This window comes from Oratosquilla oratoria, chromosome 2 (assembly GCF_046742065.1).
Source record: "Oratosquilla oratoria isolate Oo_2021 chromosome 2, ASM4674206v1, whole genome shotgun sequence".
Classification (NCBI taxonomy): Eukaryota; Metazoa; Arthropoda; class Malacostraca; order Stomatopoda; family Squillidae; genus Oratosquilla; species Oratosquilla oratoria.
This window is the reverse complement of record NC_134778.1, coordinates 60,614,517-60,634,926: the sequence shown is the minus strand read 5'-3', so window position 1 is coordinate 60,634,926 and position 20,410 is coordinate 60,614,517. Positions and strand designations below refer to the sequence as shown.

At 37.4% G+C, this 20,410-nt stretch overlaps 1 protein-coding gene across 7 annotated transcripts in view; it reads right to left on the bottom strand.

The window, feature by feature from the left end:
- Positions 1–20,410, bottom strand: part of LOC143039325 (uncharacterized) — a 98,326-nt gene that overhangs the window by 44,242 nt on the left and 33,674 nt on the right. For 5 of the 7 annotated variants that reach the window (XM_076209204.1, XM_076209216.1, XM_076209210.1 and 2 more), the window contains exons 3-5: positions 15,913–16,359; positions 9,291–9,659; positions 8,076–8,165 (exon numbers count right to left, since the gene is read on the bottom strand). In XM_076209204.1, the coding sequence (XP_076065319.1) occupies positions 8,076–8,165; positions 9,291–9,659; positions 15,913–16,359 (906 nt within the window). The remainder of the gene's footprint in view (positions 1–8,075; positions 8,166–9,290; positions 9,660–15,912; positions 16,360–20,410) is intronic. The other 2 variants (XM_076209222.1, XM_076209227.1) reach the window with 2 other exon arrangements.

The following is a 20,410-nucleotide window of genomic DNA, read 5'->3' as shown; positions in this document are numbered from 1 at the left end:
GATTCACTGTAGTACCACAATATTCTTACTTGTGTATGCAAAATCATTCAAATCAATTCTACATGTTAAATAATAGGAACATCCTAGGACTGAAAATAGCCCAGTATTACAAATATTTTCCACTCACACTCGACTAATGGTAGAAACAAATATAATATATAATATATAATATATATATATATACATATATATATATATATACATATATATATGTATAATATATATATATATACATATATATACATATATATATATATATATATATATATACATATATATATATATTATATATATATATACATATATATATATATATATATTATATATATATTATATATATATATATACATATATATATATATATATATATATATATATATATATATATATATGAGGCATCACATGGTAAAGTACACACAAGAACCATTTTTAGTGTCAGAAATTGCAACAGATATTTCCTCAACTTTGAAGCCAGACACAGTAAAAGCTATTGAAGGTAGGACAATGGCAAATACATTATTTGAAAGCTGATCCTGTCTATTTTATCCATCATTTGTATGCACTTTACTTCAAACAGAGCATCATAAAAGCGTGTGACAAGTATTAAGGGTGTAGACCCACTATTTTCTTATAGATTTTTTACCTTATAGTTGAGGTATTTTTACACATCTCTAATGTCCAAATGAAAATATAAGGTCTCCGAATGAAAATATAAGGTCTGAAAGCATGTGGGATAGCACTATCTCAATTTTCAAGCTGGTGGTGCTTATGTATACTTTATAACGTGGCACATTTGTAAATAATCACAAAGAACCCACAGTTGGAATAAAAGGAAATGTAGAAGAAACTATAACTTCTATATTTAAGCTAATAGCTATAGGCCTCTTCAGGAAAATAATTTCCTGAAGAGGGCTATAGCTATTAGCCGAAATATTGAATCTATAATTTCTTCTAAGTTTCCTTTTATTCCGACTGTGGGTTCTTCGTGAATATATATATACATATACATATATATATATATCTATATATATAATATATATACATATATATATATATATTGTATATATCTTGACATATATATATTCATATATATATATATGTATATATATACATATATATATAGATATATATATACAAATATATATATATACATATATTTACCTAGTTTCCTTAGTTGTAATTACCTAGTTGTATTTTGTGGGAAAGGGAGCTACACTCGCCTTTGTATCTCACAGTGTCTAGTTTGCTCTTAAACTCATGAATGGTTTCTGCACACACTATTTCATTGTCCAGTTTGTTTCAAGTGTCCACCACTCTATGTGGAAAATTGTTTTTCTTCAGATCTCTTCTGTAGCTATGTTTTTTTTATTTTCTTTCCATGTCTTCTTGTGCTTCTCCTGTCCCAGTTTAACAAGTCCTCTCTATCAAGTATTTCTGTGCCTTTCATGATTCTGTAGATGGTCAGTAGGTCACCTCTCTCTCTTCTTTGTTCCAGTCAGTAACTCCAGTTTAGCTAATCTCTCCTCATATGACAAGTTTGCAAGTGCAGGTGCCATTTTTGTTGCTACTCTCTGGATTCTTTCTATTTTCTTTATATTCTTTTTGGTACTGGGTGACCACAATGTCGCCGCATATTCTAGTCTAGGCCTTATCAGTGTGACCAATATTTTTTTAATCATTTTTTTGTCCAAAAATGTAAATACCACTTTTATTGATCTTAGCACGTTGTAGGACTCTCCGACAATTTTGTTTATCTGTTTGTCATAGGACAAGTCGTTTGAGATAATTACACCCAAATATTTTTCAGATCTCTCCTTCTTTACCTCCTTGGTTCCAATTTTATATTGTCCTGATATTCTGTTTTTGTTTTTTCCAAACTCTATTATGCTACACTTCTTAATATTTAAGTCCACTTCCCATTTCTAACTCCAGTTCCATACCTTATTCAGGTCTTCCTGCAGTGATTTGCAATCCTTTTCAGTTTTTACTTTCCTTAACAGTTTTGCATCGTCTGCAAAGAAGCTCATGTAAAATTTCACATCATCATCCATGTCATTCACATAAATAGCAAACACTGATCACCTCTTTCCAGTCTGAATATTTTTCTCAGAGCACTACTCTCATCTTTCTACCGATCAGGAAGTCCTCCATCCATTTTAGTAGGTTCCCTTGTATCCCTCCTATATGTTCCAGTTTATCTAATAATTTTTTGTGTGGTACTTTGTCAAAAGCTTTTTGTAAGTCCAGGAAGGCACAATCAGCCCATCCTTTCCTTTCTTGCACTATGTCTATTACTCTTGAGTAGAATTAAGTTTGTGGTACGTGATCTTCCTTGTCTGAACCCAAATTGTCTTGGGTTTATTATATTGTTGTCTTCCAGGTGCTTTACCCATCTATTCTTGATAATTTTCTCACAAATTTTGGCTATAGTGCTTGTTAGTGAGACTGGCCTATAGTTAGTTGGTTATTCCTTGTTTCCTCCTTTATATATTGGTACAATGTTAGCATTTTTCCAGTCTTTTGGTATTTATCCTTCTTTGAGTGAGCAATTTATTATGTTATATATTTTGTCTGTTAATTCTTCTTTGCATTCTTTCAGAATCCAATCTGCAATTCCATTCGGGCCATGTGATTTCTTGACATCAAGGTTTGATAGGTGTTCTAATATTTCTTTTTGTGTTATTGTTATCTCGTTCATGGGGGGAGATCTCCTTTCATTACCTTCGTCCCAATATTGTGCTTTCTCTCTAGTGAAGACAGATTTGAAGTAATTATTCATGACTTCAGCCATTTCTAATTCTTCTGTGTATTCTACATTCCCTTTGCGTAGTTTCACCATTTCTTGCTTGTTTTTAAGTTTGCCATTCACATATCAATAGAATAGATTGGGTTGCTCTTTACATATATCTATAATATCCTTTTCATGGTTCCTTTTTTCCTCTCTTCTCACTTTAACATACTCATTTCTATAGTTTATAGACTTGCCATTTTCCAGGTTTTTTATCTTTTCTCCACCTTGTCCAAGCTCTGTCCTTTCTGTTTTTTGCCTCACTACATCTTTTGTTGAACCAGCATTTAATGTACACTCTCTCTTGCTTCTGTCTTGGTACATGCCTATTTTCCCCTTCATTGTAATTATCCATCAAGATATTCCATTTCTCTTCCACTTTTCTCTCTTCCATGTAAAGTTTTTCCCAGTTTGTATTCACTATGGTCTTGGATCACATGTTAGACTCATGATCAATAGCTATTTCCCTCCCAGAAGAGAGCTCAGAGCTCATATATGACTGATCTATGGGTAATGCTGTGACCTAACAAGCACACACAGACCCTCAACTCCCCACCCACAAGGTGTGTATTTACCTAGTTGTATTTACCTAGTTGTAATATACGGGAAGGGAGCTATGCTCGTGGTGACCCATCTTTGTATCTCTCCGCATCAAGTTTTATCTTAAAATCTTGTATAGTGTTAGCACATACTGTTTTGTTGTCTAATTTGTTCCATGTATTTATCGCTCTGTGTGGGAAACTGTTCCTTTTCAAGTTTTTTCTATAACTATCCTTTTTCAATTTTTTTCCATGTCCTCTTGTTTTACCGTTGTCCCACATTAATAGGTCGTTCCTGTCTAAAACTTCCATTCCTTTCATTATTCTGTAGATAGTTAGCAAATCTCCTCTTTCTCTTCTTTGTTCCAGAGTTGGTAGGTTCAATTTGGATAGTCTTTGCTCATATGTTAGTTCGGCAAGTGTCGGTGCTAGTTTTGTTGTCGCTCTTTGTAATCTTTCTAGTTTTTTAATATTCTTTTTGGTACTGGGTGTCCAAAGTGATGCATGTGTATGTATGTCCAAAGTGTGCATGTGTATGTAAAATAAAATGCCCAGGAAAAGGGTGTCGCCTTTGTAACTAGGGCAAAACCTCTAGATCCACTACTGATATCATAGTGGAAAGATTACTGTAACCATGTCATGCAAATGAATTAGTGGGTAATAATAAATAAAGAAAGCAAATGATAATGACAGGCATTAGATAAACAGAATGCTAATGACATTATGGAAAGTATCACATATATTGGTAATACGAATTTACCAAATTGTATTTATTGTATTTACCTTGTAGGGTAGTGTTGTTTTGTTGCAAATTATCAAACTTGGTTTTGAGCCCATTTATGTTTAATTATTTGACTATTCCCTCTTTAAGGTTACAGCAAAGGTTAACACAGCTTTATGTTAAGTTATTGTTGTTGGTGTTTTTGTGTAGCTCCTGGGGCAAAGATAAAAGAATTTGCCCTACAAAGCCTTGATCTGACTCCCAGGTTTCAACCATTGCCCCTATTCAAATTGAAATTAAAGGGTGTTTGGGATGAAGCCTACTTGGAGTTCCTGCCATGTAACCACTACTTAGAAGAGCCACAACTCTCTTTAGAGCCAGAGGTTATAGGGGGCATCCAATCACTTAAGAGAAGAAATGAAGTCTTTTGCTTCTCCAGCCAAGTGGAGGCTACATTTCAGTGCACTTCATTCTCAAGGAATTAGAGAAAACTAAGGGAAGAGTTAAACTTTCTCCATTGCATGTTATGTGCTCCCTTTTTGGGTTAGCCTCCATTCAACAACTGCACTGATTTTTGGTGCAATTTGCATTCCACAAAAAAAATTATAAATCCAAGTGTAGATTACCCTTGCCCTACTGGGTACCTGGTATTCATTATGAACTAAATCAACCCCCACTAGACAGTGAAAAGCTAAGCAAACACTAATAACAAAGTCTCTATAATTAATACAATTAGGTAAATACCTCATGTCATAGTGACCAGTGTTTTTATCAGTAAATACTGTAAAAGCTGTGGGTATACTGAATTCACATGTGTTAATCGCTAACAATCGGTATAGTGTATATGGTATACTAAATAATGGTACAGCGAATGTTGATGATAAGAACTGGTGTAGATTGGTAATAGGTAAATTGGTGAAATATAGAGCAACTTAAGCAATACCAATGAGACACAGTGGCAGATCCAGGAGTATTGCTCTAGTTGCCGGAACAATTTTTTTTCAGTCTGTTTCTTATTTTTTCAGGGTAAATAAGCTTATGATAATTTTGAATAAAATATTATACTTTTAAGATTGGTGTGCAATAATTTGGACTTGACTTGGAAATCTATTTTTGTAGCAAATATTAACAAAGTGAATATTTGGGCAATAACCAAAAATATGTCCTGGATCTACCCCTGAAATATTGGTAAGATAGAGCTGTAAATGATGGAAATAAGAAAGATCAAGGACAAACTGTTCAATGATATGGAAAAGAAAAAAATAAATAAAATCAGGAATACATGCTTTGTGAAGGAATTGACATTAAAATTTCAAGTAGTAAACAATACTAAAAGGATACAGTAGTTGTTATCAACCCTTTTATTATGATGGCACATTTACAATCTTATTCCATCTGATGTAAGCCTATTTTATTCAGCTTAGGGCAGAAAACCCATGAGGAAGGGATTAAGGATATCTCAATTAACCCCATGGTTACAAAGGCATCTTTTTTCTTTTTATTCAGAGCAGGTCCCCTTACACAAAACAGCTTATTTGTTCCATTAAAGCAGTGGTTCTTAACCTTTTTCAGTGCCCATACCCCTTGATATCTCAGAAAATTTCCTCGTACCCCCATCCAATACAAATACAATGCAAATATATGAAAAGGATGAGTGATACAAACCTTCTTTGCTTTCTCATTGTAAATATACAGTACCATTGCACTGGTTATCATGTCTTGTACCCCCAGGTTTAAAATTTCGTATCCCTTGGGGGTACAGGTACCCCAGGTTAAGAACCACTGCATTAAAGTAACAGAAGGAGCACAACACTAGAGAGGGTGCAGTAAAAAAAAGAGCAACACCAATAGCACTCTGAGACTGCAAATTCAAAAATCTAATACATACATACATATACAAAGGGCTTTTTCCCCCTTACAAGGGAGGTAGCCAAAGCCAAAGGGCATAATTCCACTCCCACCTATTTCATCCCCAACCATTCTGCTTCCATTCACCACCCTTCCCTCCCTCTCATCTTGGCTCCTCTTGGATGACGGGTCATCCCTACATTTTGCCCATCACCCTGGGTCAGAATTTAATAATAGGGATATATCATATATGGCACATGTAATACAAGGAGGTTAGGACAAAAATATGGGTTCATAAACCTTAGGGGTTAATACAAGTGTGATCAACCACGTGAAGGGTGTTGCAAAAGTGGAAAGAGAAAGTGGCCATCCTGGTGAGAGGAAAGCTAAACTGGTCAGGGAGCTGCTCTGGTAAAGGAAAATGTCATGTCAACAGTATAATCATTGACTAAATTATTACTGAAAGGTGAAGTGTCAACAGGTTTAATATCATGGAAGCAACAGAAAATGATCATCAGCACAAGACTATAAACAACACATTTTGTGTCAACACATCTAATTAGAATATTGTAGATCCTGGCAAAGACAGTGGTTCCCAAATTAGGAGGTAAGTTGGCACTTTTGAAGAGATCACATGAAGGGGCAATAAATAAAAAATCAAAGAATTTAGGGAACCAAGAAAATATTGCAACACCTGTAAGCAGGTCATTGCACACAATATATTATAATGTAAATCTTTTGCCCCAAGTCTCTCTTGAAGAAGACCCATGGCTGCCAAGGATAATACTGACAATATCATTATATTCACTCACAAACAAAAAATATCAAGGGATAGGAGGGCTTTCAGAGGTTACCAGTACAAATTAAGAAAGACTATACGTCTAAAGGATGTGAAGACAGTTTTCCATATAGATGCATAATTACTTGGAATAGCTTAGAAGCTAAAAATGACAGATGGAAATTAAGGTTATACAAGTTGGAACTGTACATGAATTTGAGGCTAGGTATGATAAACTGAATAGTAGGAGACAGGTCCAACAAGCATTGCTCCTTCTTTGTATACTACAATTAAGTAAATACACTTCCTCTCGTCTTAACCTCCTTCACCTTGCATTTTACTTCCTCCTCTTTTTTTTATACATCTCATTTTCTTTTCTAGTTCTACTTTGCAACCAATCTTCACATGCTTTTTTCTTTTCTACCACCATTACCTTCACCTCTTCATTCCACCTTCACTGTCTCTCCTGTTCCCTCAAATACTCCATATCACACATACCATCTCTGTGGGATTTAGCATTTCTTCCTTGGAGCATACTCATTCTTCTTTTACTCCTCTTTCTCTTTTATCTTTCACCACATCCCATACTTCTCACAAGCTACCTCCCACTTAATGTTTGTACCAATATCCTCCCTTATAAGCAGGGTGGTTAAGTCAGGACATTATACCAGTAGGAAAAAGAATAAGAAGTTGTAATGATTGAAGGAGGTTAAGAAATACAGCTTCCCACACAGATGTATTAATCTATTAAACAAAAGATAAAAAACACTTAATACCATATGTATGCATAAACTCATGGAACAGCCTTGGACAGTAGCCTGGACTTGAACCATATATGAATCTAAGAAAATGGTATGACAACGGGAGAATACAAGATGGGACCTCAAGAATGTAGCTTTTTTCTGTATACTATAACTAGGTAAGTACTACACTCTCCTACACTCACTCATAGTAGACTGCAATATCAGATCTCTTCAATGAGTGACTTAGGCTGAACCAGTGGTTGTGAACAGTTTCCTGTGGACTGAGGTTCTGCATGAGAAAGCCATGGCAATGGACTGATTGATATTACTAAAATACATAAAGAGATCCATATCACTGAAATGAATACAAATGATAAAAATGCCACATACTTCCTGCTAGATTAACATGAAAACATTGGGAAAGGTAAATTTTAATAAATGTTAATGACACACCAAGAAGAAAATTTGAAAGTTCCATCTTTGCCATTTTATACTTACATATCACTTGGTCCTATAGATTTAGATGTTTCTTATACATGCAGTGTGTATTACAGTGTTTATACTCTTCATGCCCAAGTATCAATGCACCTCAAGTACATGCAAACCTTCACCTATGTAAATATTCATGCAACTGTGTGCAGTCACCAAAAATACTTACCATGTGTGAAGAAGGGTAAAGTCCAGCAGCAGTAATAGATGAGGAGTGTGGTTGGAGACCATGACTTCCATGTATGCTATACCCATGACTCTGAAAAGCCAAATAAATAAAGCTACATTAAATGACTTGTTGTCAGCATGAAATAAATACATTGCTACTTATAGACAACATCTACATTTACATACATTTTTCTCCACCTTTCAAACAATAACCCTCAAGCTTTTATACAGGTTTTCCTGGGAATCATTCATTTGCCCCAATCCTCTCTTGTATGAGACCTGCAGCTCCCAAGAGACTGGCCACAGCCACTGGTTCAACCCATGTCATTCATTAACCCCTTCCATACGGTGCCGCACACGTAGGCGTCATGGGGAGCAAGTGGGTACGCGATGATGCTGACTCCTCCAGTCCTCCAGCACTCTACCCTCTCTCCAGCAAACATTAAATAACCTCACCAGCCAGTCCACCATCACTGTACCTCCTTTTTTTAGACATTCTGCATGGCATCCATCCAACCCAGGTGCCTTACCTGCTTTCATCATCTTAACAACTGCCTTCACTTTATCCTTATTTCTCCTCCCTTTTCCTCACTCATCACAGTCATTTTCTTAGCATTTCCCATTGCAGCTATCAATATGAGTACAAAATAAATATAATCAAGATGCCAACACCTGCAACTTCATGTACCCATTCGCACCTCATGACGCTCAAACAATACACAAGTTCACATCTAAATATGATAATTGGAAATCGAAGATATAGATTAAGTTGGAGCCATAGTTGAATTTGAGTCTAGCTATGTTAGAGAATAGGAGATGGGACCCAAAGTGCATTACTCCTTTCCAGTATACTACAATTAGGTAAATACATAGGCATCATTGCATGGAAAGGGTTAAGAGAAGGTTGCTGGTATTCTGAAGATAGACCAGGGGCAATGGATTGATTAACTGATCCACATTTATGTAGTGGATAATGGAGAAAGCGGACACACAACCCCAAGAATTAACAAAGAATCTAGTGTAGTGTAGGGCTTGTGGGATATAATGGGGTCCTGATCTAGGAAGTTAAATATTAACACATCAATCCTTTAGCTACACATCTGTTTCTACCATCAAAAAGAGTAGAAAAATTCAAATAAATAAATGAATGAAGGATCCAATTATTCTACGGAATCCTATAATATTAATCTAACTTACAAAGGAATATCAAACAAACCTTTGGTGTCAGTGGACTGTAGCGCATTTGAACATTGCCGCCTTTACTTGGACCTCGCTCTAAGTATGCTTCATCAGTGTCGTCCTTGACGTCTTCCAGTTTCACTGTGATAATAGCCACTTGGTCCTCCTCATCACTTGATTCTTCATCATCAGGAACATCTTCATCAGCTGATGAAAAACTTCTTTCTTCATCTTTACTCATTAATTTGTTATTTTTTTCCTCTCTGTCAATAACCCCTACTTTATCTCCTTCTTTCACATCCCTCTCTTCTACAGTTTCTTTCTGTGGTCCATGTCTTACTTCTTTTGATATCTGTAAAGGAGACTTATCTTTACCACTGATTTCCTTCAAGGGTTCAAGTAGAATCTGAAAATACACAAAAGGTAATAAATACACTTTAACTTATAACCAAGTCCCTTGGTAACCAATACACTCAAAAATAATAAGTGAATTTGGTCTCTACTAAGCATTAATACTGGGCTCTTTTACCATCAAGTAATCATTTATCTCTATAGTAAACCATCTACATTAGTATGGGCTACTTTTATTTTTTTTGTGTTTCCTATGTAGTCAATGAAAGTGGCCTTTGACTACTTGGATGAAGAAATAGTTAAGAAACTACTAGTTACACTGATAAGACCAAGATTGGAGTACGCTGCAACACTATGGACACCCAGTACTAAAAAGAATATAAAGAAATTAGAAAGAATTCAAAGAGCAACAACAAAGTTGGCACCAACTCTCTCTAAATTGACATATGAACAAAGATTGTCCAAACTGGAACTACCAACCCTGGAACAAAGAAGAGAAAGGGGAGATCTACTGACCATTTACAGAATTATGAAAGGGATGGAAGTCCTTGACAGAGATGATTTATTAAAGTGGGATAAGAGAAAAACAAGAGGACATGAAAAGAAACTCAAAAAGGATAGTTATAGAAGAGATCTGAAAAAGAATAGTTTCCCACACAGAGTGGTGGATATTTGGAACAAATTGGATGAGGCAACAGTGTGTGCAAAAACTATACAAGAATTTAAGAACAAACTTGATGCTGAAAGATACAAAGCCAGGTCACTACGAGCATAGCTCCCTTCCTGTATAATACAACTAGGTAAATACTAGAGAGCATGATTTATTTTCCTGTCACCCAATATAATACTTTACCACACATAAATGAATTGTGAAACAAATTTAACAAAAGACAGCTATGTCATACTTAATGTTTGTTATATATGTAAATAACATGGATGAAGGTGTAGAATGTTACATGAACTTCTTTATAGATGATGCAAAACTACTACAGAAAGTAAGTACAGAAAAAGAGACCTGGACAAGGTCTGGGAATGGAGTCATAAATGAGAAGTGAACTTCAACATTAAGAAATGTAATATAGAATTTGGAAAAAGTAAAAAGAAAGAAAGAAAGAAAGAAAAAAAATTCAGGACAATATAAAATTGGTGCAAAGGAAGTAAAGAAAGTTGGTTCTGAAAAGGACCTAGGAGTAATTATCACCAAAGACATATCACCAGACAAGCAGATAAACAAAATAGTCAGAGAAACCTCCAATTTACTAAGATCAATAAAGGTGGCTTTTAATTACTTGGATGAGGTAATGGTAAAAAAAAAATACTAGTCACTCTGATAAGACCAAGATTGGAGTATGCTGCAACACTATGGACACCCAGTACAAAAAAGAAAATAAGGAAAATAGAAAAAAATCCAAAGAGCAATGACAAAGATGGTCCAAATACTTTCAAAATTGACATACAAGCAAAAAGTGTCTAAACTGGAACTACCAACCCTGGAATAAAGAAGAGATAGAGGAGATCTATTGGCCATTTATAGAATCATGAAAGGCATGGAAGTCCTTGACAGAGGCGACTTATTAAAGTGGGATAGAAGAAAAATAAGGTGAGATGAAAAGAAACTCAAAAAGGATAGTTATAGAAGAGATCTGGAAAAAAAAAAAAGTTTTCCACATAGAGTGGTGGATGTCTGGAACAAATTGGACAAAACAATAGTGTGTGCAAACACCATACATGAAGTTAAGAACAAACTAGATGTTGCGAGATACAAAGACGGGTCACTACAAGTATAGCTCCCCTTCCCATACAATACAACTAAGTATATACAGTAATACAATACTGAACAGCATTCCAATGCTTCTTCCCAAATAGATACATAGATGTTGAAAGACCCTTGCTTCCAACTGTGAGGCTGTAAATTTCTGGTCAGTGAAACTCAATGCAAGAATCATCATGATTCCAAACAAATGTCAAAATACAGAATAGCATTAATGTATGCTACAAAACATCCCAGTCTGGGGTATTGGCTGTATGTTATTGTGGGGTTAAAAGCTGCTCAGTAGCATGCAGCTGATACTTTTGGATCTATATGGGACACCCCTATGGACCAGAGACACTCATCACTTTGTCTGTGATAGAGGAAATCTCTATTCACAGAGAAAAGATTATATTTTATTATACTGCAACTGTCCCTCCACTACGCTGTCTCCCTACTCTTAATACTGTACTGTCCTGTATCACTTCCCTGAATGTCCTTTTCCTTTTTTCACCAAACCCTGTGGTGGGGGAGAAGAATACTGCCACTGAGCATTACCACTTGAGTTGTGAAAGGCAACAAAAAAGAGATGGGGACAGGACTAGGCATCTTACTCTCTGTAGCCCCACAGGGGACATTCCTAAAATAGGCAAAGGCATAGGAGGGTTTAGGAGGAGTTTTCCAACCAGAACACTAAGATTTGGGTCTTTTAATGTGTGTGGATGTGGTACAGATGAGAGTAAAAGGGAAGAGATAGGCACTATGTTTGTGAGAAGAAAGATGGATGTGTTGGCATTGAGTGAAACTAAGTTGCAAGGGAGAGGTGAGTTTGAGTTTGGAGGTGTAGTTGGGACGGTGTCAGGAGTGAAGAGAGGACATGGAAGAGTAGGGATGGCTATACTATCAAGTGAAGAGATAGGTAAACGTGTGGTGGAGTGGAAGGAGGTTTCTTCAAGGTTAATGCGGATGAAGGTGAAACTGGGAGATGTGGGTTTTTGTAAGTGAATATGGACCTGGTAGTGAAAAGAGTGAAGAGGAAAGGGAGGCTTCTTGGATAGATTTAAATGAAAACATAGTGGGTTTAGGGAGAAATGTCAATGTAGTGGTATTGGGAGATCTCAATGCTAGGATAGGGGATGAACCAATAGACGGAGTGGTTGGGAAACATGGGGTCCAGGAAAAAGCTGTAGTGGAGAGATGATGGGAGATATGTCTAGAGAGAGAGTTGATGATAACAAATACAGTGTTTAGGAAGAAAGTCAAGCATAAGTACACACAGGCACGGGTGGTGGATGGAAGGGTGGTAGAGTTATAATGAACTATATAGTGGTAACCAGGAGAACAGTAGGAAGAGTTTTGTATGTACATGTTCTATGGGGAGAGAGTGGGAGAATATCAGATCATTTTTTGGTGGAAAGTAAGTTGAGAGTTGAGGATAGATGGAGAAAGAGGAAAAGGACAGAAGGAAGAGAGGTACTTAGGGTAAATTACTTAAATGCGAAAGAAAAGGAGAAAGAGTACAAGAAGCTGAGAGAAGAGTGGGAGGGAATGAAGGATAGAGTAGAACTAAGAGTGGAGGAGGAATGGGGCTGTTTTAAGGAAGGAGATGCAAGGTGTGCAAACATGGTGTGTGGAACATGGACAGGAGGAAATAGAAGGAAAAGCAGTAAGTGGTGGAATGATGAAGCAAAGAAGGTTAAAGAAGAAAAGAAATGAGCATTCAAACTGGTTACAAAATAAGATGAGAAAATCATATCAGGTACAAAGAAAAGAGAAGTAAAGAAGAAGATAAAGGAGGAAAGGAGGAGAGCAGATGTGAAGTGTGGTAAGAGTATGACAGAAAATTTTGAAAGTAATAAAAAGATGTTTTGGAAGAAAATTAAAAGAGGAAGAGGAGGCAAATCAAGTGGAGAAGATAAAAGGTGTAGATGGAGAGATGATAATGGAAGAGACAGCAGTAAGAGGAAGATGGGCAGAGTATTTTAGGGAGTTGCTACATATGAAGGATGATAGGTAGGGAAAGGTAGTTGTAGTGGGAAGCACTAAGAAAATGAGTGATGAATGAGGAAAATGGAGCAGAAATAAGGAAAGATGAGGTGAAAGCAGTTATCAAAATTATGAGAGCAGGTAAGACATCTGGGTTGGATGGGTGTCATGTGGAGTGTCTAAAAAAGGGGTGTGCAGTGATGATGGACAGGCTGATGAGATTGTTTAATGTAAGCCTAAAAGAGGGTAAAGTGCCAGAGGACTAGAGTAGTGTACATATAGTTCCACTTTACAAGGTAAAAGTGTGAGTGTAGTAGTTTCAGAGGGACCAGTTTGTTAAATGTAGTTGGGAAAGCTTATGGGTGGGTTCTGATTGAGAGGATTAGGAGAGGAACAGAGGGAGTAATTGGTGAAGAACAGTGTGGGTTTAGGACAGGTAGGGGTTGTGTGGATCAGATTTTTGTGGTAAGGCAGATATGTGAGAAAGGTTTGGGAAAAGGTAAGGATGTGTTTTGGGCCTTTATGGATTTGGAAAAGGTTTATGACAGGGTAGATAAAAGGCACTGTGGGAGGTACTGTAAATGAATGGGATAGGAAGAAAGCTGTTAAGAGCAGTCAAGAGTTTTTACGAGAGTAGTAGATCTTGTGTTAGCATTAGAAATGGAGCGAGTGAGTGGTTTGAGGTAAAGGTGGGACTTCACCAGGGATGTGTTATGTCACATTGACTGTTCAATTTATACATGGATTACATGGATGAGGTGGTGTGAGAGGTAAATGCAAGAGTAATGGGCCAGGGATTGAAGATGGTTAAAGAAAATGGAGAAAAATGGGAGATAAGCCAGTTGTTGTTTACTGACGACACTGCGCTTGTAACGAGATCAAAGGAGGGAGTAAGGAAGTTAGTGACAAAGTTTGGAAAGGTGTGCAAAAGAAGTTGAAAGATAAATGTGGGTATAAGTAAGGAGATGAGATGTACACGGGAAGAGGATGGCAGCAAATTAGAAGTGAGTATTGAGGGAGAAAGACTGGAGGAAGTGGATAGCTTAAGAGATTTGGTTGCAAATGTGGTGAGAAAGGGAGGAAGGGAGGTGGAGGTAGAATGTAGATTGAGAGAAGCGAGTAAATACCTTGGGGGATTAAAAAGTATAATGAGAAATAGACATTTAGGAATGAATGCTAAGAGGAGATTGTATGAAGGGATGATTGTGCCAACAGCACTGTATGGGGCAGAAACATGGAACATAAGAGAGAAAGAGAGGAAAAAATTAAATATATTTGAGATGAAATGCCTGAGAAGTATGGTAGGGGTTACTAGGCTGGATAGAGTGAGAAATGAGGTGAGAAGAACAGGGGTGGAAAGGGAGTTGGGAGATAGGTTTAATGAAAGAGTAAAAGAGGTGTGGAAGGCAGAGGTTGAAGGAGTGAACATGAGAGGGTGACTAAGGATGAGATGGATGGATGAGGTAAATGGGGGATTGGGAAAGGGGAATGTCTGTTGAGGAAAGAGGGGAGAAGACAGGGGTGAGTGGAGAATAGTTGTGTATGGATGATGTAGTGATGCATGGAAGGGTGTGAGTAGTGGATGGGGGGTGAGGGAGTATGTGTGAAAGATATTTTGACACAGCTCAAAGGGAGTTCTCCCCATTTTCTCTTTTTCTGCATGAGGGGACAGATAGAGGGGTTTACCAATTAAATGAAGTGGCCTTGCTGTGGATGTGCTGTGTCTTGCTATGCTGCTTCTGACCTAGGGCAGTAGGTGAAATGCTGAGATGACCCATTATCCAGGAGGAGCCAAGAAAAGAGGGAGGGGTGGTGAATGGTAGTGGAATGGGTGGGGATGAAATGGATGGGAGTGGATTTATGCCTTTGACCTTGGTTATCTCCCTTGTATAGGGGAAAAAGCTACTGATATATATATATGTATATACTAAACAGAGTGGTTAAAAACAATTTCAAGGACTTCTGTTTTCAAACAAGAGTGAATGTTAGTGATGTGCAATGAAAGCATATAAGAGAGACCAATAATTAGTTCCTGCAAGTAGTGGTTCTATGAGATAAATGTCACTCTTCTACCAGTTATCTTTAAAATCCATCAATGCCCTCATCTCATCTGAAGGCAGAGCTCTAGGGGGTAGTTCTTAAAATTAGCACAAGATCTTTCCCTATCAACTATGACAATTCTTTCTTAAACTTTTTCACATAAGACACACTAAAAACTACTGGCTACTCCTCTCCTTCTCTTTCTACTACCTGCTGATGACGAAAAACACCCATACCAATACAACACAGACAACAATCCAAAATTCTGTCCTGAAAATATGAAAGGTCTTAATGACCATTGGTGATTGCCAAGGGACCAATGGTTTCTGGTAATTGTTATTCAAGGGAACTCATTATAATCAACATTGGCAAAGTAATGTTGCAAAACAGTGAACTACAATCAAAATCTCTACAATATATAGTACAACTAGGCAAATAATCCTAAAAATTACATGAGCACAGAAAAACCAGAACTGATTGAAGAAAACACACATGATACAATGCCAACTAGAACAAGATGAAAAATGCAGACCTTGGGTGTATTTGTACTGTAGGGCATGTGCACACTGCCAATTTCATTTGGGCCTTGCTTTAGGTATGGTGCTTCAGTTTTGTCTTTGACTATATCCTCTAATTTCACTGTAATAAGTGGTCCATGGTCCTCCTCATCACTTTCATCATCACTTAATTCATCTTCATCTTCATCTTCATCACCTACAGGAATTGATGTCAAATATTTCTCTTCATTCTTGTTTATGATTTCGTCACATTTTTTCTGTTCACCAACTTCTCCTTTACTTTCCACAACCTTCTCTGAACTGGCTTTTCTTTCCTCACACCTCTCTGCTGTGTCTTCCTCCTGCTTTTCTTGAGGTTCTTTTATACATGGCTCCTGTTTCACTTCTGAAGTTTCTGATGGAGAATGACCATCATGACTAGTTTTCTTCAAGTGTTGATGAGCACTGATATCCAAAACAACCTGAAAGTATACCACATCAATTACCTAAGTATTCTGCAATAAAGCAGATCCTTTACCAGTATATATATACATACCTATATGTGTGTGTGTATATATATACATATATATATGTATATATACATATATATATATATATATATACATATGTATATATATATATATATATATATATATATATTATATATATACATACATATATACATATATATATATATTGTATATTTCGGGCACAGATTTTCACTAATACACACTGTATCAAACACGACAGCATTTTACATACATACATACATATACCAAGGCTTTTTCCCCCTTACAAGGGAGGTAGCCAAAAAGGGAAAGGCATAAAAACACTCCCACCCATTTCATCCCTACATACACTCCACACCCCTCCCACCCTCCCTCTCATCTGAGCACCTCCTGGATGACGGGTCATCCCTGCACCCTGCCCACCGCCCTGGGTCAGAAACAGTGTCGCAAGACACAGCACATCCACAGCAAGGCCGCTTCATTTAATCGGCGACCCCCCCTCTCCGTCCCCCTTGCATATAAGGAGAGGATGGGGAGAAATCCCTTCGGGCTGCGTCAAAATTTACTCACACATACTACCCCACCCCCCACCCCCCTGCCCATTCCTCCTCATGCAATCACAACATCATCCATATACAACCATTCTCCACTCACCTCTGTCTTCCGTCCTCTCCCTTCCTTCCTCAACAGACATTCCCCTCTTCCCCAAAGCCCCCTTCACCCCATCCATCCACCTCATCCTAGGACGTCCTCTCATGTTCACTCCCTCCACATCGGCCTTCCATACCTCTTTTACTAGTCTTTCTTCACTCATTCTTTCCATGTGTCCAAACCATCCTAATATTCTTTCATCAACCCTATCTCCCAGCTCCTTTTTCACCCCTGTTCTCCTCCTCACCTCCTCATTTCTCACTCTATCCAGCCTAGTAACCCCCACCATACTTCTCAGACACCTCATCTCAAACACATTCAAACTCCTTCTCTCTTCTTCTCTTATGTTCCACGTTTCTGCCCCATACAGTGCTGTTGGCACAATCACTCCTTCATACAGTCTCCTCTTCGCATCCATTCCCAAATGTCTATTCCTCATTACACTCTTTAATCCACCAAGGCATTTACTCGCTTCTCTCAATCTACATTCTACCTCCACCTTCACTCCACCTTTTCCTGCTACACTTGCACCCAAGTATCTAAAACTATCTACTTCCTCCAGTCGCTCTCCCTTAATGTTCACTTCCAGTCTACTGCCACTTTCACCCCTTGTACATCTCATCACCTTACTTTTACCTACATTTATCTTTAGCTTTCTTCTATCACATACTCTCCCAAACTCTGCCACCAGCTTCCTCAATCCCTCCTCTGACCCTGCCACAAGCGCAGTGTCATCCGCAAACAACAGCTGGCTCACCTCCCACTTTTCTCCATTTTCTTTAACCATCTCCAATCCCTGACCCACTACCCTAGCATTCACCTCTCGCACCACCCCATCCATGTATAAGTTGAACAGCCAGGGCGACATAACGCATCCTTGACGAAGTCCCACCTTTACTTCAAACCACTCACTCTCTCCATTTCTAATCCTGACACAAGCTCTACTACTCTCATAAAAACTCTTGACAGCTCCCAGAAGCTTTCCTCCTATCCCATAAATCTGCATAACCTCCCACAGTGCCTTTCTGTCTACCCTATCATAAGCCTTTTCCAGATCCATAAAAGCCCAAAAAACATCCTTCCCCTTTCCTATAGCTTTCTCACATATCTGTCTTACCACAAAGATCTGATCTACACAACCTCTACCTGTCCTAAATCCACACTGTTCCTCACCAATTACTCCGACAGCATTTTAGCATTAATTAATCTTCTTACTGAGATTTTCAATTTTTCTCACTGTAGATCTCATTTCGGGGGGTGAGCAAATACAAGCCTTCCATAGTCTTCCATATTTAATTTGACATTTTGACTTCAGGGAGTCATCTTCAGAATAGTTTACAAGAATTACAAAGCTACATGATACACAATTGACAATATTGTACAATGTGGATTAAATATAGGCTACTTGGAAATGCTGGAAGGATCTTGACCTTCTGCGTAGGCGGACACTTCGCCTTAGAGGTGAAGTGTCTGCCTATGCAGAGGGTCAAGATCCTTCCAGCGTTCCCAAGCGGCCTATATTTAATCCACTTTGTACAATATTGTCAATTGTGTATCATGTAGCTTTGTAAAACTGTGACATAATTCTTGTAAACTATTCTGAAGATGACTCCCTGAAGTTGAAATGTCAAATTATATATAAATATATATATGTATATATATATATATATATATATATATATATATATATATATATATACTGTATATATATATATATATATATATATATATATATATATATATATATATATATATATATATATATATATACACACACACTCATGTTTTTAATTCTCCACATAATACAGAAGGTTGTGTATACACCATTCCTTGTCTGCAGTGCTAAAAAATTTACATCGGGCAAACTGGCAAAAATATACAATCAAGAATAAACCAACATAAATACAGTGTGAGAAGTAGTAAAATGTCTAGTGGTATTTTTGTTCATGTGAGGGACCAAGATCATGTAATTGACTGGAAAAATGAGAGTAAAATAATCTCTTGTAATTCCTTTATTGAAAGGAACATCATTGAATCAAGCCACATAAAACAAACTTTTGATCAAAATATCAATCTAAGCTTAGGTATGTACAGACTTGATAATTTCATTTCAAAGAAAATTGTTACATGTTATCCTGCCCAGACATTTGGTCCATCTGTGACCTGAGGACTGTGGGTAATTTTCTCAGGCTTGTGTGATTCATCTTTCTGTGCTCCTTACAATATTTCTAATTCTGTAGTATATATACTGTCTGTATCTCCATTACTGTATTCCCATGGTGATGTCTTAAATAGACAAAAACGGTCAGACTACGTTTCTTATTTACCAGTGTTTTTTTCTGCAAATAATATTCACATGTCATTTGTGAAATACTGCAATATATATATATATATTGAAAGTAATAAAAAATGTTTTGGAGAGAAATTAGGAGAGGAAGAGGAAGCGAATCAGGTAGAGAAGGTAGAAGGTGCAGATGGAGAGATAATAATGGAAGAGAAGGCAGTGAGAGGAAGGCGGGCAGAGTATTTTAGGGAGTTACTAAATGTGAAGGAGGATAGGGAGGGAAAGTTAGTTGCAGTGGGAAGCACCAAGAAAATGACTGTGATGAGTGAGGAAAAGGGAGGAGAAATAAGGAAAGATGATGTGAAGGCAGTTGTTAAAATGATGAGAGCAGGTAAGGCACCTGGGTTGGATGGATGCCATGCAGAATGTCTGAAAAAAGGAGGTACAGTGATGGTGGACTGGCTAGTGAGGTTATTTAATGTTTGTTTAAGAGAGGGCAGAGTGCCAGAGGACTGGAGGAGTGCCTGTATAGTTCCACTTTACAAGAGAAAAGTGGACATGTGTGGGTGTAGTAGTTTCAGAGGGATCAGCCTGTTAAGTGTAGTTGGGAGGGCTTATGGAAGGGTTTTGATTGAGAGTATTAGGAGAGGAACAGAGAAAGTAATTGGTGAGGAACAGTGTAGGTTTACAACAGGTAGAAGTTGCATAGATCAGATTTTCGTGGTAAGACAGATATGTGAGAAAGCTATAGGAAAAGGTAAGGATGCATTTTGTACTTTTATGGATCTGGAAAAGGCTTATGACAGGGTAGACAAGAAAGCACTGTGGGAGGTATTGCAGATATATGGGATAGGAGGAAAGCTTTTAAGAGCAGTCAAGAGTTTTTATGAGAGTAGTAGAGCTTGTGTTAGGATTAGAAATGGAAAGAGTGAGTGGTTTGAAGTAAAGGTGGGACTTCATCAGGAATGTGTTATGTCACCCTAACTGTTCAATTTATACATGGATGGGGTGGTGTGAGAGGTAAATGCAAGGGTAGTGGGTCAAGGATTGCAGATGGTTAAAGAAAATGGAGAAATGTCGGAGATAAGC